The 13132-nt window shown below is 42.6% G+C and overlaps 1 protein-coding gene across 3 annotated transcripts in view; it reads left to right on the forward strand.

Annotated features, from left to right (window-relative positions):
- trip12 (thyroid hormone receptor interactor 12) overlaps nucleotides 1-13132 on the forward strand; it is an 85012-nt gene continuing 71880 nt past the window's right edge. The window contains exons 1-4 of one of the 3 annotated variants that reach the window (XM_056283059.1): nucleotides 1-53; nucleotides 3601-3747; nucleotides 4222-4347; nucleotides 4594-5381. In XM_056283059.1, the coding sequence (XP_056139034.1) occupies nucleotides 3650-3747; nucleotides 4222-4347; nucleotides 4594-5381 (1012 nt within the window). In that variant the 5' untranslated portion in view covers nucleotides 1-53; nucleotides 3601-3649. Of the gene's footprint in view, nucleotides 54-1297; nucleotides 1397-3600; nucleotides 3748-4221; nucleotides 4348-4593; nucleotides 5382-13132 lie in introns of those variants that run through there. The other 2 variants (XM_056283058.1, XM_056283060.1) reach the window with 2 other exon arrangements.

Below are 13132 nucleotides of genomic sequence, written 5' to 3' on the forward strand. Positions count from 1 at the left end.
AGAAAAAGGAGCTGGTGCACTGTCTGTAACAACTACAACACTGGAATAAATAGGTAACAATAATATACCTCGGCTAGAATTTGTCAGTGACATCCCAGCTAACAGCTTCTATGGCCTTCTAAGCTGTCGGTTATTGGAGTATGAAGGAATAATTATGAACCCGTGTTGCGAAAATATCTCGAATACCGTTCCTGCTTTCCTGTTTTTGTGTCAGTGAGATTCAAGCAGGGGAAAAAAAGGTATCAGAGGCCATTTCTTTTCGCCAGCTAGCATAAATGTTAGCTGCTAGCAAGTTAACTAGTGAGCCTTCGTGAAAAAAAAGTTCCACAAATAGTTCCCGCAGAATTTACTAAGGGAAGTTCCAGCTATCAAAGTTTTTATTTGCTTATGAAAATTCCGCCGCCCCACTGTCGAGCTGGCAATATTGTTACAGCGTTAGCCAGTGTGCTAACATTAATTAGCTTGCATGCCGAGGTTAGCTAGTAAGCTAACGTTCTTGTTCGATCTGACAGTACTTGAACGCTGCCCCATACTCACTCGGTCCCGATAAGGTCAATAATTTATCGTCAGCTTTTATATACAACACAGAAGGAACTCGTTGCATTGCGTTACGCAGCTAATTGTCTAGCATTTTTGACAACTAACGATAACATTTATCTTACCAAGTTGCCAAAGTACACTCGTGAAACTAACATCGCTTACTAGCTTAAGAGTTAACTAACGCTACTTTGACCAATCTTAACAACTCTCTGTAATTGAGAAAAAATAGGCTCTGAAATAACCCCGACTTGTTTGTGTTAAATCTCATTGTACCAACACTAGCTTGCAAATGCTATACAATACCATTAATGTGCTTGATAGTCGTGTCATTGCTTATTGGCTAGGGTTGGCTAAAATGCTAAGTACTACTGTCGTGGCCAATGGCCTGAAGTCGGTCATCAAGCTAGTTACACATAAGCTACAGCTAGCTCTACTTGTGTATTCACGTTGTTGAATTGCTGGGAGTATGATACTGGGCCCGTGTGCTCATCTAACTACTTGACATTAGCAGTAGTTTTCACCGTTTATAAGCCAACGTTCAGACAGAGCTGGCTGTTAGTCAGCTACTGTTAGTGATATCTTTTTCCTTTGAGTCAATACCCTGACAAACTCAGCCAGTGGGTCAGTTAAGCGGATGCATCACACCAGTTAACACTAGCTGGTAAAGTTAACTAGCCAACCTTGGTGCACTGATTATTTTACAGTAAATCGCTCTTTGCAAACAGTCTAACCGATGCTGCCATTTTCCATGGGAAATCTCAGGTGAATGTAATGGTAGCTACAAGACATCGACCTTAGCCGTTCATCCAAGATGTATCCGTTGATCTTGCGACGGAGTGGATTTTTAAACGCGGGTGTATGTATTATTTTAATTATGTGTTTAGTCTTGTAGTGGGTTAGATAGGTTTGACACACCGGTTCTCTTTAACTACGCATTTTCATGTAACCACTGCTAAGTTAGCCAACGTAACTTAGATATAGGAATCGCTTTGTGTTTGTTTACCAGATTTTTTTTCCGCAATTTTCCATTGGAATGTTATCCTTCCAATGATAACAAATATTTGCTTTTGTAAACTGAGGTTATATGGATTGTTGCTGGTTCGACTATGCTGCTGTCAATATATGGGATTAGGTTTTGAGTGGCTAAACATGGTAGCCGATGGTGCTAGCAAACTACGTCAGAAATGTAGGCCTCTTTAAATCATGATCTTAAAAAAACTGCATGTATGTTTTATCTAATGGTCTAGTGGAATGCATTTCTCCAATGACTGTTATAAGAAGTTGATATTTCACTTTGGCAAAATAAATGTTTGAGCTGAGCGTGATACATCAGCAGTTGTCAGAGTGGACGAATAAACAAAGACTAGGATGCACTGTCAGTACAGGCCTAAAATGGCCTTGTGAGCTTGCCAAGTGTGGCGTATTTTTGTGATCAATGATATCATGATTTAAGCATTCAAGGAGTCAATCATCAATTTCATATTTCAGAAGACCCAATAACTTAACACATTATTTAATAAACACACCCTTTAAGATGTGTGAATAATTTTACATTTCAATTAATCTTTGTAATGGTTCAGCAGGTCGTTGGACTCATTAAAGATCTTAAAATTATTTAAATTATCTGTTTTTGCAAGGTGCATCTTTCACATGCTTGTGAACATGATGCTCTGGCCTTAATGATGACATCACAAGCACCGTTGTTTTTGACTGTCAGCATTGGCCTGCGGTCATCGATTCATTTGTGGTTGTGCTCTTTGTCACAAATTTGTAAATAAAATGTTTTAGATTATTAGTAAAAAAGGTGTTTTCTAGAATGGCAAGTTGCCTTTTGTGAAGACAAGTCTTTATCAATAACCTATATTTGCTTGTTAAACATTTTGAATGTGTTCGCTACTTAAAAATCTGCACCATGGCAGCTGTTGAGTGGAGTATGTTATAGTATGCCATGCACTTGTTGTGATGTGGGTAGTATTTTTAATTTAACACTTGGTCTAGGTCTCAGGACGTTGGATTTAATTTATTTTAAACCGCTTCACCACCTATGTTTGAATGAAACAAGTTCAGTTGAAAAGAAAGACATTGATATGAAACTGGAGAATTAGGTTAAAGTCACACTACTTCATTTAAATCTCAGGTTTGGTAAACTTGAGATTAGTGTTGATTCATTGAGAGACTATTGTTGTCCCTAGCAGTACAGTGTTGAATCAGATTTAACCAATTCATCAAAGGAATGATCAAGTTGCTTGCTGGTAGTGGCCAAGTGATATAGGCCAGCTCTTACTCATGACATATGGAGACTTGGTTATGTTATTTCCAGAAAGGCTTCCTCATTTTATTTATTCATTTAGAAATACATTTTAAGAATGATCTTAGACTGTCTGTGTTGGTGTTGGGAAATTATTCAATTAACTGTTTGATTTGCCCTGACAAATATGCTGCTTTGTCACAATTAATTGAGGATCCCCCTGTATGCTGGTACAAATGAGAGGAAACTTGGAGCTTAAGCTAAGTCTTACATTTCAATGAGGACAATAATGCATACTCTATTCCATGTTTCTGTTTGATCACAGTAATTTGAACCTATTTACACATTAAATTTCTTAGTAAAGTCATTTGGAGTGCATTCTTCTGATATGATCAACACATCGTACCTGTGTCTTTGGGTTGATCAGAATGGTCTCCTTTCAAGCTCATTGATCTCTCTTGACAGCCTATTACTTCTTCCAGGTGAATGGTAATGTGTAATATGTATAATAGGATTGATCTGTTGTGTTTGGCGAAGGGCTGGTATCATGAGATGTACAATTTCATGATTATTGATGAAACTGTCCTGTCCCTGATCATTTAGAATGGGCAAGAGTTGTAAGCTTTTGATTGACTCAGTGGAACTGACATCAGGAACAACAGCTACTTACTGCCAGTAAAACAGCAACTTGTTGTTTTAGACAAGAGGAAGACCAGTGGCAGTTAAAGAGCATCCTCAAATCACTCATGGACACACCCTTGTATTCTAATAGTGTTCTGATGTGATTTCTTTGTTTTTGCCTTTCATTTTAGTGAATGGTAGTGTCTAGAAAGGGTATGTCCCTTCAGGAGAGAGGTGCCAATGTCCAACCGGCCTAATTCCAATCCAGGGGGGTCACTGCGCCGTTCACAGAGGAACACTGCTGCGGCCCAGCCACAAGACCATACAGTCCCGGGAAGGTGAGTCTTCTTGTACACTAAGTCACAATGAAGTTTAACACAGACTTTCGGTGTTTAGTTGATAAAACTAATACACATTAAAGGTAAACAACTGAATAAGGACCATGAGTTGGGGGCAAGAAATGGATTACCAGTAGAGAAGTGTATCAATATTTGTTATCCGGGTTACTTTTTTGTTAATGAAACGTAGTGATATTTTTGCTTGTTATAGGTTGTTGTGAAATTTTGTGTTAATTTCCTTTTTTAAAGGGGAAATCTTGTCCAAGGTCTTTGCTCAAGCTATAACCAGTGAATACAGCTTGAGAAGTTCTCGTGATACTTTAGAGGCGTTCTTTTGAGCTGTTAATGGTGACAGGCTTTTCAGATAAACTTAAATTAAAATGCATTAGGGATTTAAGCGTCAAGTCTTTAATTTTTGTGAACTAATTACGGAAACCCACACTGTTACTTGCTCTTGAATTTCCAACCTTACAGGTTGCAGTCAGAGCAGGTAAAACATAAAGCAAATTCCCAACCTGAAAATAGAAGATCTAGTTCTAAGGCTTCCAAAGCCACGCCCAGCTCAACCTCTGGCCAGTCCAGAGGGCACAGCTCAAGAAGGTACCCCTCGTTTTTACTTGGCACTCACTGTGTGTGTGTGTGTATGTGGGGTGTGCACTTTTTCCACGAGTGTCATGCTAGATAAAATTGCCAAAAAAACATAGCCCAGTCAGTTGTGCATTTTTTTTTTATTTGTCACTGTTGATTTGAATGAGATCAAATATAGTATGCAATAGATAATTTATCTCCAAGGTTTCAGAAATAATCTAAGGTGGTTTCTTGCCCGTCTCTTTCACTTCCTGGCAGAAGCGGTCTTACTCTGTCCGTGGCTTCATTTGTGCTTCAAGACGACCCCGAGGCTGCAGGGACATCTGAGCAAGAGCAACCAGGCCACCAGTCAAAGAGTGAAAGCACCCGAGGGCTAAAGCGAAACTTAGCTCCTGACCATATCAGTACCTTTGACCCCCCCACTGCCAAGAAGTCAAAGTCACCCCCAACATCCCGAGAAAGCACATCTGAGACCAAGAAAGGCCCAGCTAAGTCAAAGAAGAGACCACTGACAACAGAACTACCTGCACAGTCAGGTCGAGGCCAGAGCAAGAAGAGCGGGGCCACTGGAGCCTTGCCCACCCAGAAACGAAAAAAAGCTGACTCTCTCCCCGGTCTGAGTAACACCGCTGGGTCCCTCCCCAACCGTACTGAGGGCAAAACTGCAAAACCCACCAAGCTGGCGTCTAAATCAGCCGCCTCAGCCAAAGCTGGGTGTAGCACTGTGACGGACTCCTCCTCCTCTGCCTCCACCTCCTCCTCTTCTTCCTCCACAGGCACCAACAGCACTGCCCCGCAGGGTGCGCGGGTCAAACAGGGCAAAGACCAGAACAAGGCTCGTCGGTCTCGCTCGGCATCCAGCCCTTCCCCTCGCCGCAGTACCCGTGATAAGGAGCAGGCCAAAGCGGCTGGTTCTTCCAAATTTGAGTGGGCGGCTCGTTTCAACCCCAAAGTCAACCTGCCAAAGCCAAAACTGTCCCTGCCCGGGTCCTCCAAAACTGAAACCTCCAAACCTGGGCCCTCAGGACTACAGGCTAAACTAGCAAGTGAGTCTCACATCCTGCCTGGGGAACACCCCTCTATTCAGAGCAGGACTTCTGATTTTCATCTACTTGTTGGATTTTTAAAAAATCAAACTTTTTTTATACATAATTTTGAAAATGGATAAAATTTTAAGATTGCCATGTTGCCTGTCAAACTGGCTTGTGGAGTAAGTGAACTTAAGCTGTCATGGGCAAAATTTATAAACATTTGGATGGTCCCCCCCTTTTCACCCTACATGTGCCCTTATATGTTAGTACTTATCCAGGGATGGAAAGGGATGACACTGGAAGGGAGGGGGTTGTGTGAACTTGTTCTGGTGTGTAGGCAAATGTATGATCTTTCACGTAAAGAATGGATATTGAAAAGATTTAGAGCAGTGATATTAAACTGTGTGCTATGGTGGCCCATATGTAAGAGAGTTTTCGTTCCAACACAATGCACCTGCTGATTTCACTGACTAGTCCTCCCCTGTTTGAAGTTGTCCTAATTGGTGAAATCAGCTGATGTTGTGTCATATTGAAATGAAAACTGGCATACACATGACCCACCATGGCACATGGTTGAGTGCCACTAGTTTAGAGGTCAAGGCAGGGTTGCTAGTCTGTAGCAAGTCAGCAATGGTGCTCTTGTGGGCATGGGCAGAGGTTACACCTTTGGGATTAAATGTCACAGGTCCTTTGGTTCCAACACTTTCACAGCTTTAGCTATAGAAAGTGACTCTTTACCAGTGGGAGAATAAGGCGCTAGACGCATGTTACAGTGCACATATATTCACCTCACCCAGATACAATCCTATAGACGGTTACTTCTGATAAACAGGGCTATACATGGTTTGTATACACCTACAGAGATAAGCTTACAGAAAACATATCCAGACACATGTAACTGATATGATGCACACATATTATGTATGGATAATAGTGTTGTTCGCCCATCTCTGTGTACAGTCATTCACGTGTTTGCAAGTGTGTTTTTACATGTGCTTGTTTGTTAGTTGCATACTGCTCAAAGGGGGGAGTTGTGGGCTTCGTCAGTTGCAGAGGGGCTGGCTCAGATTTCAGGCTGCACCAGCACTAGTAGTTTGAAAGTGGAGTATATTTAAATACTGTTCGGGTGGTCTGCTGAACTCTGTTCACTCTGAAACCAGTGCACAATAGAGCAGGTAGGTTAGATGAGCAATAGGGTCTGTATTCCTAGATAAATGTTATCATGGGATTGCTGTGGGTGATATCTGCATGCTCATGAGACTGGACCTGCTGTAATCATGCTCTGAAAGGAAGATATCTAGATAGCAGTGAATAGATCAATGTCATCATATTAGCTATCATGTTGAGTGTCTTGAGTTAGCACAAGAGGTGAAACACCTCTCCAAATCCACGGTTCAATTCATACCTCACGTTTTGTTTTGTTTGGTTTTTTTTGGGGGGGGCAGGTAAGAAAGAAGAGAATTTTTGGGGGATTTTTTTATTATTATTAAATCAACTACAATTTGGAATATCAAGAACACTGTGAAGGTAGATTCACTTTATAAATTAACTTCACATAAATTAACCAAACATAAATTTGAGTGAATTTTGTATTGCTCCATTCCTCCAGCCTTTACTTGTAAAGTTCAGGCAACACATGCTCACTGAAATGCGGTCAGCTCGGGTCTTCGTATCTGGGGTCCAACACACTAAGACAATGCTTGAATCTGTTGTTTTAAACAATGGAAAAGGGGCGCCTGTCCAGTGCCATGAAAGCCCAGATTGCCTTGGTAATTGCTTTGAGCATGGTCTGAATTACTTGTTTGTTTCATTCTAAAGACATTGGGGAGAGTTACCTGTTGTTGGGGTTTTTTCGTACGCTGCTGAGATCAATATCAGGATGATGTCTTCAGATATGCGCTTGCATAATTGAAGTGTTGCCTGTCGCATGTCTAAGTTTTGTGAAACTGTGTTTTGTTGATGACACGTTTACCATCCCTATACTCTACTGGATAACCAAAATGTTCCCACACTGCTGTCTTGAATGTGCCTGGGGGATCTGCAATCTCAGGTTTTTTAGCCATCTTGAGGAAATGAAAGTTGCCTACTCTTCTTTGGTAACTTTTATCGCAGGGTTGATCACTCAATCATGAGTGGACCAAAATAGTCGCATGCAGTTGGAAGACAATAAAATAGGTGTAATGTGTAATATTTACAAAATATACAGCTTGCCCTAACTTTAAGTAGAATAATGGTTTCATGATTTACATGTGGTATAGTGTTAATTGTCAAATGAAAAATGAGTTTTGTTACATTAGTAATGTAATGGGGTGGGGGCACGGAAGATGGAACCGCGAGTCAAGACCATGTACATTTGTATCGCGGTTTTGGTCTCTGTTTCTGAGCTGTTACACCCCTAGTAAACAGTATGAGGGATCATGAGCACCACAGTGAGCTCAAACTGCACTGCACTGGCTTGTGTTGTTGGGTTATGTGTCAAAGAGTAAAAGGTCATTTTCAGTTTGTACAGCCTGTTTATGGAGAAGGGAATGATTGAAGGGTAGTATATATAAATGTTGGTAGTTGAAATTTCGGTGTATGTATGTATGTAGGGGTGTGTGATATATTAGATCGTGAATGATTAAAATGTCTCCACGATCTGCCTTTACGGAGAGGTCGTCTGTATTGTGCTACAGTGCACATTCTATCAACGCAGTTCCGTGGCTCATACATGCATCCAAAGTTGTTTACTCAGTCAAATCTTAAATCATACTATTTGGTAGTCTGTTTTGTGCCTTCCCTAGAGACACACCAAAAAACCAATAATGGCAAACAGTAGGGTAGTGACTTGGCTTTCTTCCCCTCCCTCTTTTTATTTGATAATGTAGCGGCTATTATTTTTGGATTTTTTTCCCCCCTCCCTTTTTTTCTCCTCAATTGTATGTGGCCAATTGCCCGACTCTTCCAAGCTGTCCCTGTCGCTGCTCCACCCCCTCCGCCGATCTGGGGAGGGCTGCAGACTACCACATGCCTCCTCCGATACATGTGGAGTCGCCAGCTGCTTCTTTTCACCTGACAGTGAGGAGTTTCGCCATGGGGACATAGCGCATGGGAGGATCACGCTATTCCCCCCAGTTCCCCCTCCCCACTGAACAGGCATCCCGACCAACCAGAGGAGGCGCTAATGCAGTGACCAGGACACATACCGACATCCGGCTTCCCACCCGCAGACACAGCCAATTGTGTCTGTAAGGACACCCGACCAAGCCAGAGGTAACACAGAGATTCGAACAGAGATCCCCGTGTTGGTAGGAATTGGGATTGACCGCTATGCTACCTGGACACCCCTTGTAGTGGCTATTTTTGCGGGACTATGTTTAAAAATAGGCTGTTTTGACATTGGTTCTGTGAACAGTGGCTGTACTAGACAGTAGTTTTCAAACCCTGGTTATTTATATAGTTAATTGGCTCCAATTTATTTTTAATATGAAATAATTCCCTGGCTACAATCACTGCTGCCATGATCACTTGAAAGTCTGGGTGTGACACACCTTATGAATGCGTTTCAGTTGGCATCAACTCTGAAGACGCTAACAATTTTCACTCCGAGTGTGGCTATTAGTACTGGTGTTTGTGAATTGGAATTTTTTGCAATGAGGCTTTCAGTAGTATCCATAAGCAGCATTAAATTTCGTTCATTAGCATGCGAACCCCCTGCGCTGATTCATGATCAATAGCGAAACTCCCACTTAGGTGTTTACCAGCGATGTCGTTGGTCGGCCGATCAATTGTGCAACTTCAATGATGTTGTTGGTCCCTGCTAGCTAAAGCCATCGTTGATCAGCTGATCCAGCAACCCAAACAGGTCAGTCAGTCAGTCAGTCAGGAATTTGCATTTGTAGGGCTGACCCTGCTGGCTGGTCCAGCCAACAACTCTTAACGACAGCTTTTGAGAAAGGTACTCTGTCTGACAAGACAAGTAAATGCTGGAAAGAGGTTACTGATGCAGTGACATTTTACTTGGCCAAAATGATCTGTTTTATTCTTTTTTCTTTTAGGTTTTGTTGCCTTGTAGGGCTGTATTTTTTGAATAGGGAAATTAGTTTGGTTGTACTGTTTTGTAACTTGAAAAATTGTCTTAAAATGCAACATGAAAAAGAATTGTGATATTATAATGGATTGTGATCTTGCCTGAAAAAAAAATTGTGATATATTTTTGCCATATCGCCCTACCCCTATGTGTATGGAGGAAAGAAGCTGGTGTTACAAGTGCCATGTGAGTGTTAGCTGGCCGGTATGCATGAGATCAGACTATTTTGTATAAGTGAGTAGAGGCTAACTAAGGCAAGGCAGTGTGCATTTGGGCCAGTGCCCAAAAGGGCAGAATCATCTTAAGATGGCCTTGAGTACCGGCAGCATGTTTGAGGGTGAGAAAGACTCGCTAACAACCTCTACATAGGTTGAGGGTCTTTTCTGGAATTCAGTGTCTCAACAACTTCCTTGAATTGTGTTTCCATGTTTATGGACATCTCTATCAGACACACACTTGGACTCTTTTTCAACTCTGTCTTAATACTGAATTGCCCAGCAGAATCTTTGTGCTCATTATTGTGGTAATGTTAGGCAAACTGGAGAATTTATTCTTGTTTATTTTCTCTGGCTCTCATAGCTGCTATGGCAACTTAATTTTCCTATGGGGATAAATAAAAGGGGCGGCATGGTAGCGCAGTGGTTAGCGTGGTTGCCTCACAGCAAGAAGGTCCTGGGTTCGAGCCCCGGGGTAGTCCAACATCGGGGGTCGTCCCGGGTCATCCTCTGTGTGGAGTTTGCATGTTCTCCCCATGTCTGTGGGTTTCCTCAGGGAGCTCCGGTTTCCTCCCACAGTCCAAGGACATGTAAGTCAGGTGAATTGGCCATACTAAATTGTCCCTAGGTGTGTGGGTGGGCGGGCCCTGTGATGCCCTGGTGGCCTGTCCAGGGTGTCTCCCTGCCTGCCGCCCAGTGACTGCTGGAATAGACTCCAGCATCCCCGCGACGCTGAGAGCAGGATAAGCGGTTCAGATCGATGGATAAATAAAAGGAAGATAAAATGTTCCTTTGAGTGGCACGGTGGTGCAGTGGTTAGTGCTGTCACCTCACAGCAAGAACCCAGGGGTTGTCCAACCTTGGGAGGTCATCCCAGGTCCTTTTTGTGTGGAGTTTGCATGTTCTCCCTGTGTCTGTGTGGGTTTTCTCCCGGTGCTCCGGTTTCCCCCACCATCAAAAAGACATGCATATTAGGGTTAATACTCCTGTCTGTGCCCCTGACTGAGGCATGGCAAGATGAACTGGAGATGGTCCCCGGGCGCTGCATGGCAGCTACCCACTGCTCCTAGCTACACAGGATGGGTTAAATGCAGAGGAAGAATTTCCCCACGGGGATCAATAAGTAGTAAAATATAATAAAAAATACATAAAATATAGGTTTTATCTCCTCTCAAACATATACCTCATGCCATTTTTGGTCATGTTATTCAAGGATAGAGGGAGATACATGATCAATAAAGACTCATGGTACTTTTTGTAATTTCTCCGTACAGACTTTATGAGGGACATTACAGGACATGATAGATTAAAAAAAAAAATCAGCCTGCACATCAGTATCAAACCAAGACTTTGTAGTCATATGTTGTCTGGGCAGCTTAAAGGGATAATTTGGTTTCCAGGGTTTTTACAATGTGTCCTATTTACATAATCAGACAAACTTGTGAGTACCTTTTTTTTGTCTGTGCGTTGGCTTCTGCCGTAAAGGAAGTTGAATATGCACTGTCTTCCACCACAGAAAAAATAAGTATGACAGAAAAATAGTTTAAAACTATGTGACAAGGCTGTATCACTGTGGGGGTTTGGATAGAGGGAATGGAGGCAAATGTCGACAGTACCAGTCACATTTATTACGCCACAGACGTACAGAACATACGAATAGTACACAGTGCCACACACAGATCAGGCCGGCACCAAGATCTCCCCAAGTCTTTCCCTGGTGCACCGTGCGCCCCTTCCTCCTCCTTGGCTCCGCATCCTCGCGGTGATTACCAGCCGGCAATGGCCCCGCCCAGCACACTGTGCTGTCTGTGGCACAAGTGCCATCTTCTTGCCTGCAAGCCGTGACCCAACACTCCCTTGTGTTGTCAGTCCATTCTGGCTTTCCCTCGATCCCACTCTCCGTCCATGCCAGCTTATTGCCTCTGTCCCTCTTGTCCGTCTTGTTAGTCTCTTGTACGTGCCTCCCCTTGTGTGGTGGAGATTGTGCAGTTGCCTGGCCCAAGAGAGTGATCTGGTGGCTCAGCAGGGAGGATAAAGGCTCCACAATCAAGCGAACTTGCTTCAGGTGTGTTTTCTTCCCCACTAATGCTAACAAGCCCCACCGCCACAAACTATACGCTGATTTTTAGGATTTCGCATTTGCTTGTGAAAATGTTGGTTAAGAAAAATTGCTGATGTTAGGCTGAGTAGAATGTATCAACGAAATACACCTTGGAGAAGGGGTATTTCCTTTTTGGAGTGGAACAGCTAATGGTCCCGGTAGATATCCAGTAATTGAGTTAAGCTGGGCTGAACCCACCGCTCCTTGCAAAGACATAAAAAAAAAAAGGTATTCACAGGTTTGTCTCAGTCCAAGTAGGACACATGGTAAAATCCCCAGAAGCTGAACTATCCCTTGAACTGTGCATGATTTATATTGTTCAAAAAGAACAAAAAGCTGATGCTCTGATGGCTGATGTTAAAATGTTTTTTTTTGTACTGGCTTGGCTGGGCACTATTGAATTGCAAGTCAAAGGTCTAGCGAGTATGTTGTCCAGTCACATGGCCATAAGTTTCTGTGTGAAGTTCATGCACAGGGCCTGAAAAGACAATACAGTGGCCATTGTTTGCAGATTTAACTGCATGAAAAACCCATCCTACACTTTTTTTTAAACTTTTTTTTATTCTGCTTACTACATGGAGCCTGTTTTTCACAAGTCCAACTGAGCAGTAACAATTATAAAAGTGGTTATTTTCTTCTTGCCACCTTCTCATGTACCACAGATAATGAATGAATGAGAATGAATCGTCCCTGCTACATTCTTTTTGAATATTTCTTTGTGTTCGATAATTCAGACCAACAATTCTTCCAGATTTGGGTCCACGAACACCCTAGTTTTCCTTGGCAAGTAAGCCATGAACTGTTTCTCATTAGCTAGCCTATATGAATCATGATAGCCAAATATTGTGGATTTTGATCCAGTATATGTTGTATGTATATTGTATAGCCCAACATCACAAATTACAAATTTGCCTCAGGGGGCTTTACAGCAACACAACATCCTGTCCTTAGACCCTCGCATTGGATAAGGAACTACTATTACTATTTTCGGCTGCTCCTGTTAGGGGTTGCCACAGCGGATCATCCGTTTCCATTTCTTCCTGCCCTCTGCATCTTCCTCTGTCACACCAGCCACCTGCATGTCCTCCCTCACCACATCCATAAACCTCCTCTTTGGCCTTCCTCTTTTCCTCTTCCCTGGCAGCTCCATCTTCAGCATCCTTCTCCCAATATACCCAGCATCTCTCCTCCACACCTGTCCAAACCATTTCAATCTTGCCTCTCTTGCTTTGTCTCCTAACCGTCCAACCTGAACTGTCCCTCTAATATAATAGTTCCTAATCCTGTCCTTCGTCACTCCCAATGAAAATCTTAACATGTTCAACTCTGCCACCTCCAGCTCTGCCTCATGTCTTTTTGTTAGTGCCACTGTCTCCAAATC

Source organism: Lampris incognitus, chromosome 7 (assembly GCF_029633865.1).
Source record: "Lampris incognitus isolate fLamInc1 chromosome 7, fLamInc1.hap2, whole genome shotgun sequence".
Classification (NCBI taxonomy): domain Eukaryota; kingdom Metazoa; phylum Chordata; class Actinopteri; order Lampriformes; family Lampridae; genus Lampris; species Lampris incognitus.